Source organism: Mangifera indica, chromosome 15 (assembly GCF_011075055.1).
Source record: "Mangifera indica cultivar Alphonso chromosome 15, CATAS_Mindica_2.1, whole genome shotgun sequence".
NCBI lineage: Eukaryota > Viridiplantae > Streptophyta > Magnoliopsida > Sapindales > Anacardiaceae > Mangifera > Mangifera indica.
Window position 1 is genome coordinate 659120 of NC_058151.1, and position 25470 is coordinate 684589.

The window sequence follows — 25470 nt, forward strand, 5'->3', positions numbered from 1 at the left end:
TCGTAATGCAATGACCGGGCTCCTTAATCTTTGATTAATTATGTTCAATTTGGCTATTGATGAAGATCAAAATATTCAAAAAAGACGAGCTAGCAAGTTGGAGGCTCAGTTGTAGTCAGTCAGCCTGCACGCTTTGGTAGATATTCCTTGGCTGAAAGACGCATGCCAACTTCAGCCTCCACATACGAAATCAAATAAATAGATAACCAATTTTTTTTTTTTTTTATAAAAAACCCTTATTAAATCTCGTATCTAATAACCAATTTTATAATTTTAACAAAGCCTTGGGTTTAAATCTAAGAAGCACGGTGCGTTTCCATGAATCCGAAACGGCCCGAAACTGGTACGAAACGTTTCGGGGCCGTTTCGGTAATTTTAGATAAAAAGGAAACGCGTTTCTTTACCAAAAACAGTTTCCTATGCTCCGTTTTTTTCCGTTGCAGAAAAGAGAAGAATTTTTGTCTTCTTGTTTTGAAACACATGCTGCTGATTTAAGCCTTTTATTATTTTTAGGGGCCTAGTGCCCACCGGAAGGAAGATTCTGAGGCGGGCTTCTTACTTCTTGGTACACTTACCTTCCCCCAGGAATTATTAGTAACTCCCCTTTCATCCAAAGCCACTGCTCAATCTTCCTTTTCTGATTGATTGAAAAAGGAAACACAAGCAAAAACTTTTGAGGCACAAGAAGCAAATATGGAATTGGGTAAAATTTCATGTGATTCTGAAAATAAATAACAAAAATAGTTTCCTATGCGGAATAGTTTTCTGGGCGTCTTCTCTTCTTTGCTGTCAATCTCCTGGGCGTCTTATTCCTCTCTGAACAGTGGCTGGAAGAAAGAAAACTCTGTGAAAAAAGTGTGCGTTCCTCTGGATCGGTTCGTCCTGATGTCACAGAGTTTTCTGGAACTGGGTCCTGGTGTCACAGAGTTTTCCAGGAACGGAAACTGCTGGGACTGGAACTGTTTGGCTGTGACATCAGGACGATCGACCCAGAGGAAGTGTGCGTTTTATTGTATTTTTTATAAAAAATTTATATTTATAAAAAAACCCGTATATTTTTTATATTTACACGTTTCTCCACGTTTCCGTTTCCTATTTTTTTAAGAAAATACGTTTCCACGTTTCCGTTTCGACGTTTCGGCGTTTCGACGTTTTCGTTTCCGTGCTACCTAGGTTTAAATTGGCTCCGTAATTTTTATAAAATTTTGAATTTAATGATTAATCTTATAACTACTATATTATATAAGTAAAAAGTTTGACTTTAATATATTCTTAAACTTTTGCTTGAGACATAAATCGCCAATTCGCCATTACCAGATCAGTCTTCAATCAAATTTGATGGCATGCATGACAGGGATGACAGATAAATGACGATAAACCTTAGACTTAAATACCTATTTATTTAGTTCACATATATCTGAGACTCAACTTCATTAAGAAATATTTATATAAACTTGTCACCATCTCTCTCTCTCTTGTTAGTTCCGCCATCTTTCTGTCAACTCTCGGCCACCCTCATCCTTAGGCTTCATATATTTCATTCCATACAGTTTTCAGGTGTAATATTACAGCTTTCTTAGTTCATACAGAATTTGATTCGAATTCGATCATGTTGATGAAGCCATCAGCCTCAACAGCAACTTCGATTTCTGTTATTGGTTTGTGTATATTTTGCTGCTTCTTCGGCCTTGTTCATGTGGGTGAAGCTCAGAATAACCAAACTCAAGCTGCTACAGATCCTAAAGATGGTAAGTTGCTCTTCTACTTTTACAAAGCCTTTTTCTCAATAGAAATGAAATTAAAATCTTATTAACTGTTTTAGTCTTTCTCTTCTTCTTTTACATTTTCTTTTGTTAGGCTTCTCAAAAAAAGGATTTCTTCAGGACTTTATGCGGATTAATAAAAAAACTACTCTATATGAAATTCCTCTTTGAAAGTTGTATATGGGTTTGGTTAATTCGTTCGTTCGAGGAATGACAATAAGTCACTCGTTTTATTTTCGAATTGAACTTGTAAAAAAATGCAGAATTAGAAAAGACAACACTAAGATTTTAGAGATTTTGAGTTCAACTCAAATCAAATCACTAAAGCGTATAATCCATTTTCAATTAGGTATAAGAAATTAAATATATAAAGCAAACATTCTTTATTTACCAAATAAATTCCCAAATTTCTAATATTCTAATTACTTAGTTGTTGTGCTAAGATTTGAGATAATATTTTAAGTTTTTCACTCAATTTATTTAAACTCCACTTGAACGATAAGTAAAATCCCTTTCATCTTTTCACTCATCTTGTTCAAGATCCATTTAAATGGTGAGATGAAATCCCCTTAATTATATGTCTTGAGCTTTCTTGAAGAACGTATTAGAAGATCATATCCAAAAATCTAAATCACTAAACTAATTGTAAAGTGAAAGAAAAAAAAAACATAGCAAATTTTAGATTTACGGAGGACACAAGGAAACTGTTTTGCATTATTATTATTATTATTATTATTATTAGGCCAAAGGACTTAATCCCACTTAAGTTTTTGATGCGCTTTTAAAGTCTTATTTATGAGGTTTTAAAAACTTAAATATCTATCAATAAATTGTTAACTTTAACCAAAATAGAGGATAAAATCGTTATTTTATCACTAAACCTTAAAACCTAAGAGTTTATATATATATTTTTTTATAGTTTGAGGAACAAACAATTTTCTCTCATAAAAAAATTTGAAAATTTCATTTTTCCCCCTAAAGTTTTTTCCTTCATTCTCCAACAATGAGAATTAGCCGCTGTTGTTGGTCAACCACCCCAACATCTTCTTCTCCAACTATTGGCTTTCCCATCAAAGTAGGTTTGTTAGACAAAGATGATTGATCTTTGTCTAGCTACAAATCAATGTTAGAAGAATCTTTAGATGCTAATCCGTCAGTCCAATGAAGATGAATCATTTTCGTCTGACTAAAGAGAAGAAGAGAATTCCCATCACTGTAGAATGAAGAAAAAACTTTTACGGGAAAAATGAAAATTTTAAACTTTTGAGTGGGGAAAAATGATAATTTTTCAAACTATGAGAGAAAAATGATATAAACTCTTAAAGTTGTAGAATTTAGTGGTAAAATAACAATTTTTTGATTTTGGTTAAGGTTAACTGCTCATAAGTGTATATTTAAGTTTTTAAAATCCTGTAGATTCAAATTTAGGAATGCATCAAAACTTGTGTGGAAACAAGTCGTTTGGCCTTATTTTTTATTATCATTATACTAATTAATTCCAAATTTTAATAGTAAAATATAGTGGAAAAAATAAAACTGAATTAATAATCTTGAAAGGCAATTTTCCTTTTCAATTGTTCTTTTCCGAGAGTGAACGATAAGAATTTTATCATAGTGCAGAAATTTCAGACTCATTAATGAATACACGTTACTTAAAGTCAAAAAGCTGATAAAATGTTGACAATTACGATAAATTTTCTCTGAGAAAAGTCGACAATTTTTTGTGACAGTGAGCGCATTGAATGCAATATTTGAAAAATGGGGAATATCTGCAAATGGACGGCAATGGAATTTAAGTGGAGACCCGTGCAGCGGAGCCGCCATAGACAACTCCATCGCCATCGATGACCCGACTTACGACCCTTTTATCAAATGTGTTTGTTCTTTCAACAACTCTTCTGTCTGCCGCATTACCGCATTGTGAGCATGAAGCTTTCTCGTTAATTTCAAACAAATGACTTCTTGTTTCCTTAGTTTGCTTTTACAAGCATTTTCTTGAATTTTAGGAAAGTTTACTCGCTGGACGTTTCTGGGGCAATCCCAGATGAGCTATGGACTTTGACATCCCTCACCAATCTGTATGTTTCATTTCATAAACTCTTGATAGGAATTTGCCAACTTTTGTTTCAAAATTTCAACAATTTACACCACATGCATGCATGCATATATATATATATATATATATATATATATATATATATATATATATATATTATATGTACATATTTATGTATGTGTGTTTGTGCGCACGCACATGAGGTGACTCGAACTTTTTATCAGTCAACTGAATTCATATATATTTTGTTGTAGGGATAATTACACATGAATTGAAGAGATTTAAATCTTATAATTTTCTATTGGACAATTGAATTTTCATAATTTTTTATAAAAGGGATCAAATTATTAGTAAATACTTAATAAACACAATTAATATGGTTTGATTTGGAAATAATATGATTAGTATGATTACTTAAATAGAAAAATTTGAGAGATAAGTCTATTCAAAATAAATAATAATAATAACAAACAAAGTTTGGTCATTTTTAATAGGGAACATGTGATAATTCGACACCTCTTGTTATCCTTTTTGTTGTATATTTTGTGGTTCTCTCCGCATTTGTAATCTTCATTCATACTAAAATTTTCTTCATTGTTTGTCCTTGGTTTTCTTGTATTGGGTTTTCCATGTATATTCTTGTGTTCTTGTTTTGAGTATCTAACATTTTAGTGTTGTGTGCTTTCCTTTGGGTTTCATAAGAATCTTTGTTCCTTAACATGGTTTTTTTTTTTTTTTTGTATAACAGGAACTTGGCTCAGAATTTCTTGACAGGTCCATTGTCTCCATCAATTGCTAATCTAACTGCCATGCAATACCTGTAGGCTGATCTGAATTTTTGTTTAAAATTAAATTGATATGGAAGATGGCAAGTCCATCTAAATTCTTATTTTCTTTTGCTGATGCTTAATTTTTATCGTATATGATCAGGACCGTGGGCACTAATGCATTATCAGGGGAGCTTCCGAAAGAACTTGGATTGCTTACTGAACTAATCTCATTGTAAGTTTAAACTTTACAACTTGTTTTTCTTTTTGATTTTATTAGAGTTAGATTGGCTTAAGTCATTGGTATTGAAGTTAGATTGGTTTAAGTTAGCAACTAGAATCCAAAGCATGTTAAGGGATCAAACCTAGGTGTACCCATGAGCTAGCCAAGACACTATTTCAGGTTTAGTTAAGGAGAGCTGGACCCTGTTTAGGTTGAGCCAATGAGAGCCAGACCAAGTTCAGATAGGTTAGCCGAAAAAAAGTCAGACCCCATTTCGAACTGTCGTGTTGGAATCTATAAGTCCGAAAAATAAAAATAAAAGATTATATATCCTATCTTAAATCATTTTAACAATTAGACTATAACCCAAAGCATGTTAAAGTCAGCATATAATTAATAAAGATGTTGATCTCACACCCCATATTTGAGGGCCCAAGATTTCTGACATCACACATTTATGCTTTTTATTTTGGCAGTTCAATTGGAATAAACAATTTCTCCGGTCCTCTGCCATCCGAGCTTGGTAATTGGACGAAATTAGAGCAACTGTAAGTTCTTATAGACTTCCAGTTTCATTTGAATGCAAAATTTGAAGGAAAGTTGGCATGCAGTGATGGATTTTTTGAATACTCTTTACCTTGACAGATATATTGACAGTTCTGGAGTGAGTGGTGAGATTCCTTCAAGCTTTGCTAATCTACAAAGGCTGACTACAGTGTAAGAATTTTTCAATATATTAATTTGTTGACCAAAAACAAAAAGCATCACATCCCAAACATGTTCTTATTAGGAAAACCTTACTTATTAAGTTAGTTTTTGGGGTGGGAGAGACCTCATAATACTTTTGAAGGTCTCAACAAATGGTAACCAAGGACCCTGCTCAGTTGACGGGAGGTTGCCTTTTATTACTCCCCACTGGGCCTGATTCAGGAGGCTGAGATGAAGAGGTATGGCCAGTTTACTCCCCGGTTGACCTGCCTGGTTGAGGGGGAGAGGCCTAATAACACTTTTCAAAACCGTAACAGTTCTTTTATTGTTCTCAGGTCGGCTTCAGACACTGAACTTACAGGAAAGATCCCTGACTTCATAGGAACTAATTGGACAAAGCTTAATGTCTTGTGAGAAACTCTAACATTTTACTTTTCCTTTTCACTTAAATCTGCATTCTATTTTGAAATTTATACAGTTTAGTTCATAATTTTCTGGTTCTACACAATATTGCAGGAGACTACAAGGAAACTCTTTTACTGGGCCAATACCATCATCCTTTTCCAGTCTGACTTCACTGACAGAGTTGTGAGTGTTCTTCTCCCGTTTCTCCCGTCATATTTGAATTTTGCAGTAATCAATGCTAAAAAAGAGATAACAACTCTTGAGAGTATCAAATTATCATATTGAGACCAAACTTGGTTTTTTTCCATTGAATAGATTGGAATCTCATATTTTTCTATTAAATGAACTGAACTTTTATATTTTTATAAAGAAATGATAAAAATAAAATTTCTATAAGAAAATCTGAAAATTTGATTCATTTAATATAAAAATCTGATAATTCAGTCTTTTAAATAGAAAAAAAAAAACTCGGTCCCTTCAACAAAAAAAAAAAAAGGTGATAATCTCCTGTTGTCATCCTATGCTAAAAAAATCTCATATTAATTGAAAATGTAGGAGAATAAGCGATTTGTCAAATGGGAGCTTATCGTCCTTGGCATTCATAAGGGATATGAAATCTTTAAGTACCTTGTAAGGCAACACTTCCGAATTTCTATTATCATTTTCTGAATTTCTTCATCTTTTTTCATTGATCTTGAATATGTTGGTTCCAAATACATCAGACAGCTAAGAAATAACAACATTTCTGATACAATTCCATCCAATATTGGCGAATTCCAGAGCCTACAGAATTTGTATGTTTATTCCTTTTTCTTTCCCTCCGTTTTGAAACTGTTAACAAGCTTCTTGATCTTATGATTGAATAATTGCTATAATTTTTATTCAGGGATCTGAGTTTCAATAATTTAAGTGGGCAAATTCCAAGCTCGCTTTTCAATTTGAGTTTGCTGACTCACCTGTAATCTACCATCTCTGCTTTGTTGTATCATACAATCATTTGTCTCTGAAAATGTAATCATATTGAAACAATTATTTCTGGGTTCCTACTCAGGTTTCTTGGAAACAATAATTTAAATGGTACTCTGCCTGCAGAAAAAAGCACTGGTCTTCTAAACATGTAAGTACTTTTGACATCTTCTCAATCTTGTTTCGGGTTTGAAAAGTTTTATTGGGTCTCTCCTCTTTTCCACCCTAAAAGCTAACTCAAGGTGAGATTGTTTCTTACACTTATATACCCACACGGTTACACCCATCTTAATTCTTAAGCAATGTGGGGCCCTTAACCAGACAAGCCAATGTGAGACCCATAGCCAAGCAAGCCAATGTGGAAGTAAGGCTGACGAAACGTCCCCTTCACCTGAGCCTAAGAACCAGGCCTATCAAGGAGGATTGGGGTGTAAGGATCAACCCGCCCTCAACTAGACCTTTGGTAATGTGGAACCCTCAACCAGGTAGGCCAATGTAGAAGTAAGGCTGATGAAACCTACTCTTCGCTTGAGCCTCAGAAACCAACTGCTGAAGGTAGTCCAACTGGGCAGTAAGGAGTAACCTCCTCCTAAACCAGGTCAACCGGTGAGGGCAGGCCAACCGGGGAGTAAGGAGTAACCTCCCTCTAACCAGACCTTTAGCTTACCAGGTTGGAACTTCAAATTGAAGCGAAATTGTTTTGAACATTGGGCTTTGATACCATTTATTAGGATATTGAAAAGTCCTTTCTCACCCCCAAAAACTAGCTCAAAGGGTAAGATTTTCTCTTACACTTATATACTTACAGCCAACTTGATTCCCAACCAATATAGACAAGTTTTTATGGGAAATCTGGTTTGCTGTAAAAGTGTCTTGAACAAAGAGCTTATAGTAAAAAATCAATGTGATTAGTACAATGCTTGAATTTAACGTTTAAAAGCAGTTATATTGCGTAGCTAACCTTCTCCTCCCCTTATGCTTTCAGAGACCTATCATATAATAATTTATTAGGCGGCTTTCCTTCTTGGATCAACCAAGAAAATTTACAACTGTAAGTCTATTAATTCATCCCACTGAAAATTTCTTTTGTTACGCTATGATGAAACTTACATTTGCATTTTGTTGGTTGGTGCTGTTTGCAGTAACTTAGTTGCCAACAACTTCACACTAGAAAGCTCCAACAGCAGGTGATTATCAAGTTTCTTTCTTTAATTCAAATGCCTGAAACTCTCTATAACAATCCTGAAATGAATAGCTGCCCCTTCTTTCTGACTCAATCTCCTCATAAAACTGTGTTTCTCTTCTTCCCTCAGTGTTTTGCCGCATGGCCTGAATTGTCTCCAACGCACTTTTCCTTGCTATCGAGATTCTCCAATTTGTAAGTGCTACATCACCATTTTTTGTTTTTGTTTTGAAGTGATCTCCATTGGTGGTTTAGGTCTCTCTCACCTCAGAAGCTAGTTTAATCCATGGATTTACAGTCCTTCCCCTTGTCTGAGTCTCCACTTCCGGAACTAGGCCAACTAAGGGGTAAATGGACAAAACTTTCCCTCATTTGGGTCATAATTGTTTAAATCTTAACTCTGTTAACCAATTATAGGACCTCCATGAATGCTAGCTGAGAGGTGAGACTTTCTTTGGCACTTACATACCCACACCCAATTTGTATCCGACATATGTGAGATTATCAACCATACCTAAGGATAATAGAGAAGGGAAGGAAATGATTTAGTTTGGTATGCAGATTCTAGCTTTGCAGTGAAGAGTGGCGGTCCACAAATTACATCTTCTGATAATATTGTGTATGAGAGGGATAATGAGACTCTTGGCCCAGCTACATATTATGTGCCTGACTTAAACAGATGGGGAGTTAGTAATGTTGGATATTTTACCGGAAACAATAATCAACAATATATAATCTTTTCTCAGTCTCAATTCACAAATACTCTAGATTCAGAGCTTTTCCAGACAGCTCGGATCTCTGCTTCATCTCTGAGATACTATGGTTTAGGCCTTGAAAATGGGAACTACACTGTCACCCTTCAGTTTGCAGAAATAGCTAATTTAGATTCTTCAGGATGGAAGAGTCTTGGAAGGCGGCTTTTTGACATTTATGTTCAGGTATGCATTACATTTTAAAATTTTTTAAGGATGATTGGCCAAAATTGTGTTCTTATTCGAGTTCCTGAATCTGTTTGTCTTCAGGGAAATCTTGTAGAAAAGGACTTCAACATAAAGAGCTTAGCGAGTGGGATCCCAAGGAGAGCTGTTCAGAGAGAATATAAGGCTCGGGTATCGGAAAACTACTTGGAAATCCATTTCTTTTGGGCTGGGAAAGGGACTTGCTGTGTTCCTCTCCAAGGTACATATGGACCTTTAATTTCAGCCATCAGCGCCACCCCAGGTAAAACAATAAAAGATTTCCTTTTATCTGTTTGGTTGATTTTCATAAATCCCACATTGAAAAGCACTTGAGAGATGTAATGTAAATATTCCATCATAGTTTTATTTTTAAGTTTTGCAATTTAAAATAAGACATGAGATACTTATATATACCCGATATCTCTTCTATATTTTGTCGATGTAGAATTTGCCTAGGAGTGTTATAGAATTAACTATAAGTTTTGATACAGATTTTAGACCTACTGTAAGAGCTCCAACCACTGAGAAGAACAGAACAGGTATGATTGTGGGGATTGTGGTTGGCGTTGGGGTTGCATTTCTGTTAGTTCTTGCAGTTTTCTTCATTGTCAAAAGAAGAAAAAAGCTGCAGAATGATGATGAAGGTGAAACAAAATATTTTATTAAGCTTTTACAATCAATGAAGCAGAGCCAGTGTTCAGGGTTTTGAGTGGTAAACTATGTCTGTTGGTTTTTTTTCAGAGCTTCTGGGGATGGATGTGAAACCATACACTTTCAGTTATGCTGAACTAAGGAATGCTACTGATGGCTTCAGTCCTGCAAATAAACTTGGAGAGGGAGGATTTGGACCAGTTTATAAGGTAAAGTTATTCTTCTATTTGATTTAGTTGATTTGTTGTTACATATTCACTGTTGTAGCTAGCCATAATTAAACACATAGGGGTGGATTCAAGTAGAGCTAAACTTGAATAAGTGCCGACTGAAGGTCATCTCGAATCAAGAATGTCCAACTCCAGTTGTTGAACAATAACATCGAAAAGGTGAATCGTTGATAAACCCTCGAACTCAGTTGAATATGGATTTGAGCTTGAACCGGCTCGGCTGGAATTGACCCCTACAAACATAGATAGCATGATCACCCTGTATTAGATTCAACTTGAAGCACTAGCTATTCTCACCAATTCAACTTGAACTTTCTTCTCAGGGAAAACTAAGTGATGGAAGAGTAATTGCTGTGAAGCAATTATCTGTAGCATCCCACCAAGGGAAGAGCCAGTTTGCTGCAGAAATTGCTACTATATCTGCTGTGCAGCACCGGAACCTTGTCAAACTTTATGGATGCTGTTATGAGGGAGCACAACGCATCCTTGTTTATGAATATCTAGAAAACAATAGCCTTGATCAAGCACTATTTGGTATGAAAATGCCATTCATGCAAAAGGGTTTCCACTGTTGTTTGCCATGGAAATCGTAGTTCAAATATTTATTATGGCTCTCTTTGAACAGGAAATAGCAGCTTAAATCTTGAGTGGCCAACACGTTATGATATTTGTTTGGGAGTCGCAAGAGGTCTAGCTTATCTTCACGAGGAGTCGAGGCTTCGGATCATTCACAGAGATGTGAAGGCCAGTAACATTCTGCTTGATGTTAATCTTGTCCCCAAAATATCAGATTTTGGCTTGGCCAGGCTTTATGATGACACGAAGACACACATAAGCACCCGTGTTGCAGGAACAATGTAATAATATTTTCTTCAGGATTCAGAATTTTATTAAGGCTTTCATGCTTTTACATTCATTGGATTATTGAAATGAAGTTTTGGCTCTGTTGCACTGATGTAGAGGATATCTTGCACCGGAATATGCCATGCGAGGACATCTAACAGAGAAGACTGATGTATTTGCCTTCGGAGTTGTGACTCTAGAGATTGTTAGTGGAAGGCCAAACTCAGATTCAAGCTTGGACGAAGAGATGATGTATCTTCTTGAATGGGTATGTGCAACATTTCGATGCTCTAACTCGTTTCATTGCTTTCTTATATTTGAGCTCATTATATGGTTTCTGGCCTTGATTTTCAATCCTGAAATGAACTTGATTTAGTGCGTTGAGGCATGGTGTGAAAAACCAGACTGCCCCAGATCCTGTGTTGACATATGTAGGCATAAAAATTGCAAATTTTTTCGCAAAGCCTGAGACTCAGACTTGAACCAAACATTTTATCAATTGGCATAATGTGTCTCATCAGACCATATCCTTTTTTCTATTAAGTGCTATTCAGATTGTTTTGAATACTGCCAGTTGACTTGGAGTGACCCTTTCAAGAGGTCAACGTTTAAAGAACTAAAGCGATACTAAGTGAACTCAATAGACAAACCCATGCAGGATTGGCTATGCACACCATTGTCTTTTTCAATTCAATATCATTCTGTATCATATAATTCCGATATTTTTTGCTTCTCAGGCTTGGTTCTTGCACGAGAACAACCGCGAACTTGAATTGGTAGACTCCAAATTATCACAATACAGCGAGGAAGAAGTGAGACGTCTGATAGGAGTAGCTCTTCTGTGTACTCAGACACTGCCCTCGCTCAGGCCATCGATGTCTAGGGTAGTCGCAATGCTGTGTGGAGACATTGAAGTGAGCCCAGTAACTTCAAAGCCCGGCTACTTGACTGACTGGAAATTTGATGATGCAACCATATTTGTCAATGAAAATGCAACCAAAACTAATGATTCTACAAGTCCTGACACTTGTTCGACAAGCTTAAGGGATAAAGCTTCTCCAGGGAATGGAGCTAAAAGCTTTCTCCAGGACATAATTGGACAGGGCAGATAGAAACAAATTTCTTCTGCTTGATGGAATTTTGAGTTATGGAAGGTTGTTTAATATTCTATGATTTTTGAGTGTGCATATGGCAGGTTTTAGTCTTTTAGAAGTGCAGAATGAGAAAAGATGTTGGTACTGGTTTGTAAATTTTTTGCACATTTTGTCTCAATTCACTGTTGAATAATAAGAGTTCAGAGATTCCTGTTTATCATGTCATGTAACAGCTCTCAAATTTGAGTTCGATAATATAAAATCTTTAGGTTTGAGTTTGAATTTACATTAATCTATATCGAACTTATTTGCATTGAGTTGACAATCAAATTTAAGTTAATTCAGTTTGAATCTATCCTTACTCCCAACTCTATATGGCTAAAATACACGCACGTCTTTGATGGTCATTGACTTGTACTTTGGCTTGTTATCAACATTTTCATCATCAGTGATACTGCATTTTCTTGGACAGTCTTTTATAAAATAACTAGTTTTTCCATGGCCAAAGCGAACTCCCTTCTTTAGATCGCATTATTTATAATAATCTTTCCTACAACATTGACGGATGTTTCTTGTCTATTTGAAACTCTGCATGCATTTCCAAAGGAGATGCCAATTTCACTTCGAATTTAGGGTCTTTGGCCTACAGGAATGGCGAGGAAATTTCCCTTGTGGGTACATAGATGGAGAGAAAATTATTCTTCATTTGTAAGGGACATCTACTCATTATTATTCTCCTAATGGAGACTGGCAGTGGCGGTGAAGGCGAAGGTGAGATTGAGATCAATGTGGGGCATTTGAGGTAATTTCATTTTCTGTGCATAGTTAATTACCTTAATACCCCCGTGTAATTTAACATAACTGTGATATGTGAAAATTGGATGACTCACAGGGAAAACTGACTTTTCAAACTTAAAGGTGAAAAATGGTCATTTTATCAAAGTTTGGGTGGGAAGCATCATCGGGGCTTAATAAAAAATTAGAACTTTCCTTAATCTTCAACTTCTTTACGATAAATATATGATCACGTTTTTTAACTTAATAAAATATTATATATATATTTTTAATATATAATTTAAATATATAGATAATATATTATTACATAATTAAATAATTTTAAATTAAATATAAAATAATATTTAATTATATAATAACATATCATTTACATACCTAAATTATATTTTAAAAAAATATGTACATACCGAAATACTCTTTTCAATTTTGTTTCATAAAGTCTAAACTTTGAATTTATGTGCCTACTTAATTTCCTTATTGGGGAAAGATTACCTAATTCTTAGAGTTTTGAAAAGTAAAACGACTGAAACACCACATATTTTAGAGATCCACCCCAACTACCCCTCCATCTATTAATGTTTCGAGTTAGAAAATAACAAATGCAGACAATCTATTTACCTATCCCAAAAATAGAGCAAAACTTGACCCCATATGTATTTGTATGTTTTAAAGACAATCTAAGTATAAGGTTTTTGTTGGTATCATAACAACCGACCGGACTAGCTTGGCTTGACTGACTAGTCTAATTAGGAATTAATAACAAATTTGATTTAAATTATGGTTAAAACATATTTTAACTATTGGATTAGAATGATTTAAAGTTGAATTGAGTGAATCTTATTAAATTGTGGTTATTGTCAATCAAATTGATGTGAGCAGAAGATCATATTGATATCATCATACTAAAAACTCATTTTAAATTTTTTTAATTAAGTCATGATGTGATTGTTGATTCAGACCAATCCATCCACGACCGGAGCTTTCCAACAGGTCAAGACCCGATTCAAAGAATAAAACATTGGTTTTTCTATGTAAATCCCCCACGTGCTTGACCTTTTTGTAGTAAGTGTATGCTGCTTTCAGACAGGCCAAACGACCACTTCCATAGCAATGTATGTTGTTTTTCAAATTTTCTTTTGGTAACTTTTAAAAACCTTATTTACTTATTTACAAGTTATTAAAATTAATTGAAGCTATTAATTATATTATTTTTTCTTTTAAACCCTAAAATTAACAATTTTCTCTTAATCTAGGGTTTCAAAAATAGTATTTTTTTTCATAGGATTTTTAAGTTTTTAGATTCAATTTTTCAACGATATATTTTTCTCTTTGACGACCTTTAGACAATGTTTCTTCTTCTCCAATGTGACCTCCTTCTGATAGTTCTCCTCAACATTATCGTTAATGAAGACAACTCGTCTTCATCAACGACGATATCCAGGAGAACTGCTAGAAAGAGACCGCATCGGAGAGGAAGAGACATCATTTAGAAATCGTCGGAGAGGAAGAAACCTTGCTGAAATATTGAATTTAAAAACTTGGAAACCCTAGGAGGAAAAATATTATTTTTAAAAACTTGGATTGGGAGAAATTGCTTATTTTTAGGGTTTAGGAGAAAAAATGAAATGAAATTTAAATTTATTTTTAATATTATAAATAAAATGATAATTTTACTCTTGAAATAATCAATTTTAATCATTCATGAGTGGGTAAATAAAATCTTTAAAATTAACGAGAAAAACTTGAGAAAATAACATACTTTAGGTGGGTGGGAAATAGAACTTTGGCCTTTCAGAAAAGTGACCCTACACCGATGTGTTTAAGCCTTTTGGGTTGTGAGCACCAATTGTTTTTGAAATATCATTAATTCAATCTTCATCAATTTAACCTCCCATAAATATATTGACCCTTCAACAAATTTTGAAATTTTGATAAAAGCATTATTTCCTTCAAACTTCAGCTGAAAAAACCAAGCATTTCGTAAATTTTGAGGGTTAAGATTGCATTTATGAACCTAATGAGCGCTTACTATATAAAAAAAAAAAAAACAGTTGTGATATGCCTATAAGTAGAGATCTTAACGATAGTTTGTTGAGTTAATCTTTTTGAGATTTATCAAATTAATAGTCGAGCTCTATCCCAAAAAAATTATCGAGGTCTGTCAAATGAGGTTGTTTGTCACCGTAAAAATCAACACCCTTAATTTTTTAGTATATATAAAGTTGACATTTGAAAGTAGAATTAGATTTTATATAAGTTCCGTCGCTACCCGGAAACCGTTTAATGCAGAACAATCATAGACTACATTGATGAAAATAGTCTGCCTGTCACTTCAGTTTCAGTAATTGTTTGGTTGTACGTAAGCCATATTTTCTTGGATTATTTTTGTAGGTCCTGTGGCTCAGAGACAACGTCAAGCTCAAGCTACTGCAGCCCTTCATGAAGATCTGCTTCATCTAAGTTCTGTCTTCTTCTTTTTAATATTACTGTTTTAACGCTGCTTCTCTCCTAATATTATAATATAGTAGTTGCCAACCAAGAACAAGTTGTCTTAGGGGCTTAGAGTTGATTTAGAGATGTTAATTATGTTATAAATCAAATATTATTTAGAAGAAACAAACAATTATAATGTTGGTGAAAGCACCAGCTTCAGTTTCAGTGATAGTTTGCTTGTGTGTGAGTTGGATTTTCCTGGAAGTTCTTGTACGTCATGTAGTTCAAGCTCAAGATCAAACTACAACAGCTCCTAATGAAGGTCTTCTTCTAAATTCTATGATGATTTTCTTGCTAATTTTTTACTTGTTCTCATTCTTTTTTCTAATAACAGTGAAAGCATTGAATGCTTTGTATGAAAAATGGGGGATATCTGCCTCTCAAAATCAATGGAATATAAGTGGAGAGCCATGTAGTGGAGCAGCCGTTTCAGCTTCCATTGACATTGATGACAATAATTACAACCCTTTCATCAAATGCGATTGTTGTTACAACAACAACACTCTTTGCCACATCGTTGAGATGTAAGTTATCAAAAAAGGGAAAAAAAATTTGAGCTTTTCTTTAATTTCAGGGCTGCTTACCTTGACAATTTTTGAAATTTCAGGAAAGCTGGCGAACTGCAAATTAATAGTGTTATCCCCGATGAACTATGGAGTTTGAATTTCCTAACCCATCTGTAATGTTTAGGGTTTCTACAATTTTCAATTTAGAGAGAATTTTTTTTATCTCTCTTTCACCATGTTTTTTGTTGTTTTGGATATTCATGCAAAATCTGGTATTCTTGTGTTGCTTACTTTATATTCATTGTTATTTGATTTCTGGGTTTCATAGCATTTCATTGTTTATAATTTTGGATCATTGGAAGAAGATGAGGGGTTATTAAAAGATTTTGCTTAATTTTATTCAGCTATGTTAATCTCTCAAAATGTATCAAAGTCATAAAATGATTTGAAGTTTGTATTCTTAAGTAGTAATGTCACCTGTTTTTCTGTTTCTATCAGGGACTTGGCGACAAATTTCTTGTCAGGTCCATTGTCTCCATCTGTCAGCAATCTAACTGCAATAAAACACCTGTAAGCTAACAAAAAATTTTGATTTTGAAACTCAAACGGTTCGCCTTTTTCTGATGCTACTTAGTTCTCATTATGATCAGGAACCTTCGCCGTAATACATTATCTGGGCAGATTCCAAAAGAGCTTGGCATGCTTTCTGAATTAGTATTCCTGTAAAGCTCAAACTCTGTCCCCTTCTTAACAAAATAAATTCATATAATTTATCTTAATGAACTCTTTTTGGTAATCGCATTGCAATTTTATAACTAAAGAACTAAATTCTTGGGAATATAGAGCATTTGGAACAAACAACTTCTCTGGTTCTGTGCCACCTGAACTTGGAAACTTGTCAAATTTAGAGCAATTGTATATGGGAACATTGAGACTATTTGGTCCTCTGCCATCTGAGCTTGGTAATTTGACGAAGTTGAAGCAACTGTAAGTTATTTTAGATGTTCAGTTTCATTTTCGATGCAAAATTTTGTTTATGAACACGTATCCTAGTTAGGATAAAAACACTTAAAAGTATCAAAATATAACTTTTTATTTATTGAAGGTACTAAATTTTAAAATTTTTCTATTGAAAAAAACTAGAGTTTTAAAATTTTTTATTAAAGAGGCTAAACTTTCATTATTCCTTATTAAAAATATCAAACTAATCATATTACTTTAAAAACAAAACAAATAATTTTAATTTTGTTTGTTAGATACCTCCATAGAAAATCCCAAAAGTTTGGTTCATTTCATAGAAAAATACGAAAGTTTGTTCCTTCAATAAAAAAATTTGAGAGTTTAGTCTTGAAAAAAAATGGTGTGATAGTTCAATACATCAGGTGTTATTATCCCTATCCTAGTCTATAATGTTCTGTAACAATGATGGTGCTTTTTTGCTGGAGACATTGTGATGAAATTTAGGAATGATCCTTGCCATGGCAGATTTATTGATAGTTCTGGATTGAGTGGTGAGATTCCTTCAACTTTTGCTAATCTGAAGAACCTGGAAACACTGTAAGAACTTTTTTATTCTGTTAATCTTCTAATTGGAAATATTCTAATATTAATATGCATTTGGCTGATTAAAATTGGCTGGTTCGGATCATAAACATATTCTTCTTTTGGGCACAGGCTGGCTTCTGACATTGAACTCACGGGAAGGATCCCTGATTTTATCGGAAATTGGTCGCACCTTAAAACCTTGTGAGAAAACTATTCTATTTTTTTATGTTTATTTTGTCTAATTCATTGTTGGAATTGGCAACCTCTTCGTCTGTAAGGCACTATATTGACGAATACAGGAGTCTGTAAACTGTGTTTAACTATTCGCTGTGTGTGTGTAGCAGTTAGGCTGTAATTGGCTAGAGCCAATTAGTGGTTTTGGCTTACCCCAGTAAGGGACATATTAGGATTTTCCTAGGGAATAAGAGTCCTAGTAGAGTTTGGTTTAGTAATTAGAATCCTTAGGGGTTTTGTTTAGGAATGATAATCCTAACATATGTATAAACACTTTGTTTTCTTGTATAAGTGAGAGAGCAGTTCACTTGCAAATTCATTCATTGTAACGGGAGAGGTGTAAAAGATATTGAAATAATATTAATTTTGCTGAACGTAAAATGGTTTTAGGTAAATCAAGATAAATCAGGCTTGTCTTTCCCTTACCTTAGTAATTAATTACTTTATTGATCGCGTACACGGTTTCTAGTTTGTTCTACAGTCATTCTTAAGTTATCTTAGCTTCAAGTATCTTCTCAAAATGTTTGAGACTGGGAATGAATATTCAGGCATTTTAATGTTACTACTTTGAATGCTATGCCAGTACAGTTCACAATTTTCTTTTTTTATATGATAATGTAGGAGGTTTCAAGGAAACTCTTTTGAAGGGCCGATTCCATCATCCTTTTCGAATCTGACTAATCTGACTGATTTGTGAGTGTTCAATTGCAATATTTCATTGATCCCATATTCTGCAACAAAGAATGCTAACAATCTCTTGAACAATGAAAATGTAGGAGAATAAGTGACCTATCAAATGGGAGCTCCTCCTTTGCTTTTATAAGGAATATAAAATCTTTAACTACCTTGTAAGGCAACGCTGTCAAATTTCTAATATCTTGTGTTCAAAAATCTGAAACATGCTTGTGTTTCTTCCTTTTTGAGACTGTTGGCTCCCTGCAATGCAGAGTGCTAAGGAATAACAAAATTTCAGATTCAATTCCATCTAACATCGGCAACTACCCAAGTTTGGGATATTTGTAATTTTGTTTTCTCTCTCATTACTTTCTGGGATAACAACACCTAGAGTTTTCAGAACTATCACTTTTTTTCTATTAAATGAATTTTGTGATTTTCCATTGAAGAGATAGAATTTTCAAATTTTCTTATTAAATGGACCAAACTTTTAGATTTTTCTATTGAAAGGATTAAACGTTCATTAGCTCTTATTGGAAGTACCAAACTAATTGCTTTGCTTTAAAAACAAAACAACACAAATAAGTCAAATCATACTTGTTCTATATATTCAATAGAAAATACTGAAAGTTTGGTCCTTTTTATAAGAAAACTTGAAAGTTTGATTTCTTCAATTGAAAAATCTGAAAGTTCAGTCCTTTTAATAAAAGACAAAATTGGTCCCTTCAATATAAAAAAAAAGGTAATAGTTCTACACCTCCAAGTGCTCTTATCCCATTACTCTTTGTTTATAAGCAAGTCTATGCATATTATAATTGTGAAATTCTAATATTTTTTTTATTCAGAGATCTGAGTTTCAACAATATAAGTGGACAGATTCCCACCTTGCTTTTCAATTTGGGTTCTCTAACTTCCCTGTAATCTACCATTTCTGCTTTGTTGTGTCATTTACTTCCCAAAATGTTCTCATTATATTGAAATATGTCTTGCTGCTTTTGTTGTCAGATTTCTCGGAAATAATAGGTTAGCTGGCACACTGCCTGGCAATAAAAGTGCGAATCTTCTCAATATGTAAGTAGTTCTGACATATTTGCATTAATCTTGTTACTAATTAATGTTGAAATTGACGACCCCTTCGCCTATTAGGCACTAGGCTGGCACATATGAGGTTCTGCTGCCTGGTCGGTGGACAGGGGCCCTAGTCCCCAAGAAACTGGCAGGGGATCAGTATCCTCGGTTGCATAGTTTTACATCCTGCATGGGAATAACTAGTAGCTGTAGTGTGTAGCTAAAATTCTTCTTACCCTGTTCTTGCAGAGACGTTTCATACAATAATTTATCAGGTAGCTTTCCTTCTTGGATTATCGAGAAAAATTTACAACTGTAAGATTTTGAAACTCCTTGAAATTTGTCGAATTCTTTTTTTTTTTTTTCCGTTTTAGTTTAATAAAATCTGTATACTTTGCAAAGCAAAATATCCTGCTATCTCCTCTGTAACAATTCATTCAGAACTTAAATTTCTAACAAAAAATTGCACTCTATATGTAAGGATGAAACTAACAAGGAGATTTTTACGGGTGCAATGTGCAGAAATTTCGTCGCGAATAACTTCACTCTTGAAAGTAACAACAGGTGATCATCTCATTTCTATGTTTCATTCAAATGTTTGATGTAATGTAAATTCTGTAATGAACAAAATCAGGTAAATCCACTAATAGAATCATCACATACGATATAGAATGGTAAATTAAATAATTTAAGGTTATAGGTATACTTAGTCTTTCTTCCCTTGAACCTTCGACTTTTAATGGGTAAAAAAGTTTTGTTAAGTTTTGGAGAGTAGTCCTAACCAATATAAGAGATTATTGACCTTCCTATCAACGATGCAATAACTTTAAAACCCACATTAAATTGTTTACTTAGATTATAACCTATGAAATGAATTGGACAATCATGAATGATCACATTAAGTGTATCCGTAAACTTTTATTAAAATATTCAATTACTAGAGTTTGTTAAACCAAATTATAATTAATGTAAACCTACATAACTTGCCCGCATAACAAAAGAAATAGTTGCTTATGTAAGTTATTAATTACACAATCAATTTTTAAAAAATAAGTCCTTTGCACAAAAGAGTTACCATACTTTAAAAGAGCGGGTTAACTTATTCAGATGGATAAACTAGTAGAGTAGGTGCTTTAGTGTTTAGTTTGAGTAATACTACATTTATAGACATTATTTTACTAACAAGTACAAACAAACTAAGAAATTATCATCTGATTGAGTTTCTAACTTTTTATATTATCTCTAATTCTAAATCATTTGATCCCATAATAATGTGTCAATTTGTTTGTTTTTGTTAACAAGAAAATGTTTGTACATGAAGTATTATTTGCCTTTTTTGTTTGTTCTGTCATAATTAATTAAGTTCCTCGTACAAGTATATTTCCCTTTTTTTGTTTAGTGTTTTGCCATGTGGTCTAAACTGTCTCCAACATAGTTTTCCATGCAATCGAGGATTTCCAATTTGTAAGTACAATTCTATCTCATGATGATTTTGAGAGTTAAATGTTGTCACAATAACTAAGGACTTGTCCAAGTACCATGGGATAATGACACTTGGAGATATCAAACTGTCACTATTTTTCTATTGAAGAAACTTAACTTTGCTTTTTTCTACTGAAGGGACTAGACTTTCAGATTTTTTATTGAAGTGATTGAATGAAACCAAACTTTTATTATTTCCTATTAAAATAGTGAAAGTTTGATCACTTTAATAGGAAAATTTGAAATTTTGATCATTTCAATAAAAAAAAAAAATTCGGTCTCTTCAACTAAAAACTGTGATAGTTTGGTAACTTTTGGGCACATTCTTCCTTCTGTATGTGAGGAAACCTTTTTTGAACTTACCTGTTAAGTGGCAATATCCATATGCAGATTCCAGCTTTGCAATTAACTGTGGTGGTCCACAATTTACATCTTCTGATAAACTTGTGTACGAGATGGAAGATGAGACTCTTGGCCCAGCTGGATACTATGTGAGTGACACAAACAGATGGGGAGTTAGTAATGTTGGATATTTTTTGGGGGCAAATGACCCATTGCGGTTTACAATTTCCTCAGAGTCACAATTCATAAATACTGCAGACACAAAACTTTTCCAAACAGCACGGGTTTCTGCTTCATCTCTAAGATATTATGGTTTGGGTCTTGAAAATGGAAACTACACAGTGACTCTCCAATTTGCAGAAATAGCTAATCTAGATACTATAGGGTGGCGAAGTTTTGGGAGGCGTGGTTTCTATATATAGGTTCAGGTATGTATTACATTTTCAGATTATTTTAGCTAAAGCAGCCTCGATATATAGCACATAGGTTGGTAAGTATCTGACATTGTTATTCCATATTGGTTGGGGATTAAGTTGAGTGCGTATATAAGTGTGAGGGAAAAGTCACCCCTTAAGGTAACTTTTGGGGTGTGAGAGATTCAATAACCCAACAGTTGATATTAGAGCCCGAGGTTAAAAACAATTTTACAAACTGAGAGGTATCGGTCTGTGTAATTCAATCTCCAACTTTGGTAAAATCCCATCATCTCATCCCGTTGTGAGTAGTGTTGAACCGATGACCCAATATGTGGTAAGAGAGATGAGGGTGGGTGAGTGTTAAGTAGGTTAAGAATAATTCTATCCATCGAGAGACACTGATCCTTGTGATTCCAGTTCTAATATTTGGTAAAACACCATCCCCAAATCCCCAGATGTGGAGACGATAGTGTTTAGTTTGTAGTGTGGGTGATGTTGGACTAATGACCTAATGTGTGATAAGAGATTGGATACCCAAATGAGGGGAGTTTAGTGTTGAGTTTGTTGTGAATGATGTTAGTCCCACATTGGTACCCTGGTGGGGAATTAAGTTGGGTGTGAGTTCCCTTGAGGTAGTTTTTTGGGTAGGATAGGCTAAATACCACATAAGGTTTTGCTGAGGTAAAAGCATGATGAATGACCTTAATGTCTCCTGCTTTACATTCAATCTTTGAATCTGTTTATTCCAGGGAAATCGCGTTGAAAAGGACTTTGACATAACAAGGGTAGCTGGTGGAGTCCCTAGAAGAGCAGTTCAGAGAGAATTTATGGCTCAGGTATCTGAAAACTAATTGGAAATCCACTTGTTTTGGGCTGGGAAAGGGACTTGTTGTCTTCCTTACCTAGGTACATATGGACCTTCAATTTCGGCCATCAGTGCTACCCCAGGTTAAAGAAATATGTACTTTCCTTTTTTTGGTATTTTTCCTCTTTCATTTTATTTCCTTACGTTACTGAACTTTGATACAGCTTTTGAACCTACCGTAAGACCTCCAAGTCAGAAGAGTAAAACAAGACTAATTGTGGGAATTATTGTTGGTGTTGTTGGGGTTGTATTTTTGTTACTTCTTGCAGTTTTCTTCATTATTCGAAGAAGAAGAAGGCCACAGGCTGATGATGATGGTAAGTAAAAATATTAACTCTCATGGATGTAGCCTTGTTTCGGGTGAACCATCTACTCTTTTGCGTGTTTGTTTGCTTTATTGATTTTACATACTAGTTTGTTCATTTTGGTCTTTTCATATTAAATTCTCAGAACTGCTAGGGATGGATGTTAGACCATACACTTTCAGTTATGATGAACTGAAGACTGCCACAGAAGGCTTCAGCCCTGCTAATGAGCTTGGAGAAGGAGGATTTGGACCAGTTTATAAGGTAAAGTCATTGTTCTAATCAATGCCGACCAAGTGTTGAGTTAGCTGATCAACTTTTTTTTTTTTTCCTGATTTTCCTCAAAAATTCAACTTTTTACACAACATGGAGCACTCAGTGGTGGAAGAGTGATTGCTGCTAAGAAATTATCTGTAGCATCCCATCAGGGGAAGAGCCAATTTGTTGCAGAAATTGCTACTGTATCTGCTGTGCAGCACCGTAACCTAGTAGAACTTCATGGATGTTGTTACGAAGGAGGACAACGAATCCTTGTATATGAATATCTGGAAAATAATAGTCTTGATCAAGTGTTATTTGGTATGTGGAAAATATATGTGTAGTACTTAGGGCTAGTTCAAGCTGAGATGTCTTAAACTCGATTGCAAACTTAGTTCGATGGACCTGATCTTGGGCAAGCTTGAGCCTGAGTGTAACATCTTGGTCTAATAGACCAACCCATTGTCAAAATATGGTCCGTTTTAGACCCATAATTTGTCATGGTTTCACATTTGGGTTTTGAAACCAAAGCACATGTTGATAGCTTAAAAGCTTAGACAATTTAACCAATTTTCTGTTAGCATCCTCAGGCAATGTGAGATGTCTATGCATACTTAGTATCTATCCTGTGTTTTATTAATTTAAGATTTGCTTAGGATTATGACACTGGGGTTGTTCGACTCATGAGCCTAAGAATTTTGATTCGAAATGGTCAAAATGATATCGTTTTGACTAATATATATCAAAACAATATCGTTTTACCGATTGTGAGCGATTTTACGGACATCAAAACAACAGTGTTTAGGTATAGTAGTTGAACTCAAGCCTAGGCTCCCCACACTTCAAGCTAAACTCAAACTTGGTTTGAGGGAGCTCGTCCAGCCCGACCCTCAACTCTTTCAAGCTGAGTCAAACTCTAGCTATTCTAAGCCCGAGTTTAGCTCAACTCGATGCAAACCTAATAGTAATAAGTTTTTCTTGGGAGTCCTAGCATTTTTTAGCTTGGAAACCACATTTTCAAACTTTTGATATAACTTTTGTGAGCAGGAAAAGGAAGTTTTGATCTTGACTGGCCAACACGTTATGATATATGTTTAGGAGTGGCAAGAGGCCTAGCTTACCTTCATGAAGAGTCGAGGCTTCGAATTATACACAGAGATGTGAAGGCCAGTAACATTTTGCTTGATAGTAATCTTGTTCCCAAAATATCAGATTTTGGTCTAGCCAAACTTTATGATGATAAGGGAACCCACATAAGCACTCGTGTTGCAGGAACAATGTAAGACTTTCCTAAAGATAGAACTTATTAAGCTTTTAAGTTTTTACTTTTATTGTATGACTGAAATGAATTTTCTCACTTTACCGACATAGTGGATATGTTGCGCCAGAGTATGCCATGCATGGCTATCTTACAGAGAAAACTGATGTATTTGCCTTTGGAGTTGTGGCTTTAGAGGTTGTGAGTGGGAGGCCAAACTCGGATTCAAGCTTGGAAGAAGAGAAGATGTATCTTCTTGATTGGGTATGAATCTTGTTTCAGTACATTTTTTTCTCCTTTTTTATCTGATTCAAGGCCAAATTTGATTTGCGTGTCAAAACGTTTCTCTTTTATTTCATCACTTATTCAATTAGTCATGTCATAATTTAATCTTTTTAACTCATCGGAATTGATGAACACTTCATCTTTAAGATGTTATACCAACACATAGGGCTTCCACCCCTTGGTCAGTGGGCAAGGTCTCACGACCTGGTCAGTGTTTGTGGGGCTTTGCTCCCTAGTGAACAAGTGGGAGTGCAAGTGCAATGCCCTTAAGCTCAAAAGTGGTATGGGGTTAACCCATGAAGCTGGTCTAGGATTTCTTTTAGGAATGGTAATCTTAGTATAGTTTCTCTTAGTAATAAGAATGTTTCTCATAGGTATGGGAATTTTAGCATATAAATATATTATTTTTTGTATGGGTGATATAACAGTTCATTAGTAAATACATTCATTGTAATGAAAGAGATTAAGAGATCCTAAACATAACCTTGTTTAGAATAAATTAATATACACCTCATGTGTTCTTTCTTTTTAGTTATTATTGAGTGTAATTGTTTGTTTTATCGATTTCTCACATTCTCTTGCTCATTCATTGCTTCTCAGGCTTGGCATTTGTACAAGAACAATCGCCAACTCAAACTTGTGGACTCCAAATTGTCAAACTTCAATGAGGAAGAAGTAAAATGCCTGATAGGAGTAGCACTTTTGTGCACTCAAACATTGCCTTCTTCAAGGCCGTCGATGTCCCGGGTGATTGCTATGCTTTGTGGAGATACCGAAGTGAGTACAGTGAATTCAAAGCCTGGATACTTGACTGAATGGACATTTGATGATGTGAATACCTCCTCCAGTAATTATACAGCTGAAGACTGTGATGATACCAACCGTTACATCCCCTCAACAAGCTTCAAGAACAATGGATAAAGGTGAAAGCCCACGAGCAAGCACAATGTAGTATATAGGGACATTGGCTCTGAATTGTGATAATCCGCCAGAACTATTCTGATTGGCAATTTCAGTGTTGAAAGTTTTGGTTGATCTTTTGGTTTATTATGAGGAATATAGAAATTGCAGTAAATTCAAAGCCAGGATATATCT

General features: G+C 34.5%; 1 protein-coding gene and 1 pseudogene across 2 annotated transcripts; both read left to right on the top strand.

Annotated features, from left to right (window-relative positions):
- The first annotated feature begins 1516 nt into the window (after positions 1 to 1516).
- On the top strand, positions 1517 to 12132 carry LOC123197738 (probable LRR receptor-like serine/threonine-protein kinase At1g56140). Of its 2 annotated transcripts, XM_044612096.1 has the most exons (24): positions 1517 to 1748; positions 3494 to 3683; positions 3770 to 3841; positions 4568 to 4639; positions 4750 to 4821; positions 5286 to 5357; positions 5455 to 5526; positions 5853 to 5927; positions 6034 to 6105; positions 6478 to 6552; positions 6645 to 6716; positions 6809 to 6880; positions 6974 to 7039; positions 7874 to 7939; positions 8031 to 8075; positions 8202 to 8266; positions 8633 to 9009; positions 9094 to 9292; positions 9522 to 9674; positions 9772 to 9890; positions 10235 to 10445; positions 10537 to 10768; positions 10872 to 11022; positions 11492 to 12132. In XM_044612096.1, exons 1-24 carry the CDS (start codon positions 1610 to 1612, stop codon positions 11864 to 11866), a joined length of 3114 nt encoding a protein of 1037 aa, XP_044468031.1. In that variant the 5' UTR covers positions 1517 to 1609; the 3' UTR covers positions 11867 to 12132. The 2 variants fall into 2 exon arrangements, with proteins under 2 accessions (XP_044468031.1, XP_044468032.1); XM_044612097.1 differs by lacking the exon at positions 6645 to 6716.
- A 2981-nt stretch (positions 12133 to 15113) lies between these two features.
- Positions 15114 to 25456, top strand: LOC123197739 (annotated as a pseudogene).
- Positions 25457 to 25470: the final 14 nt, after the last annotated feature.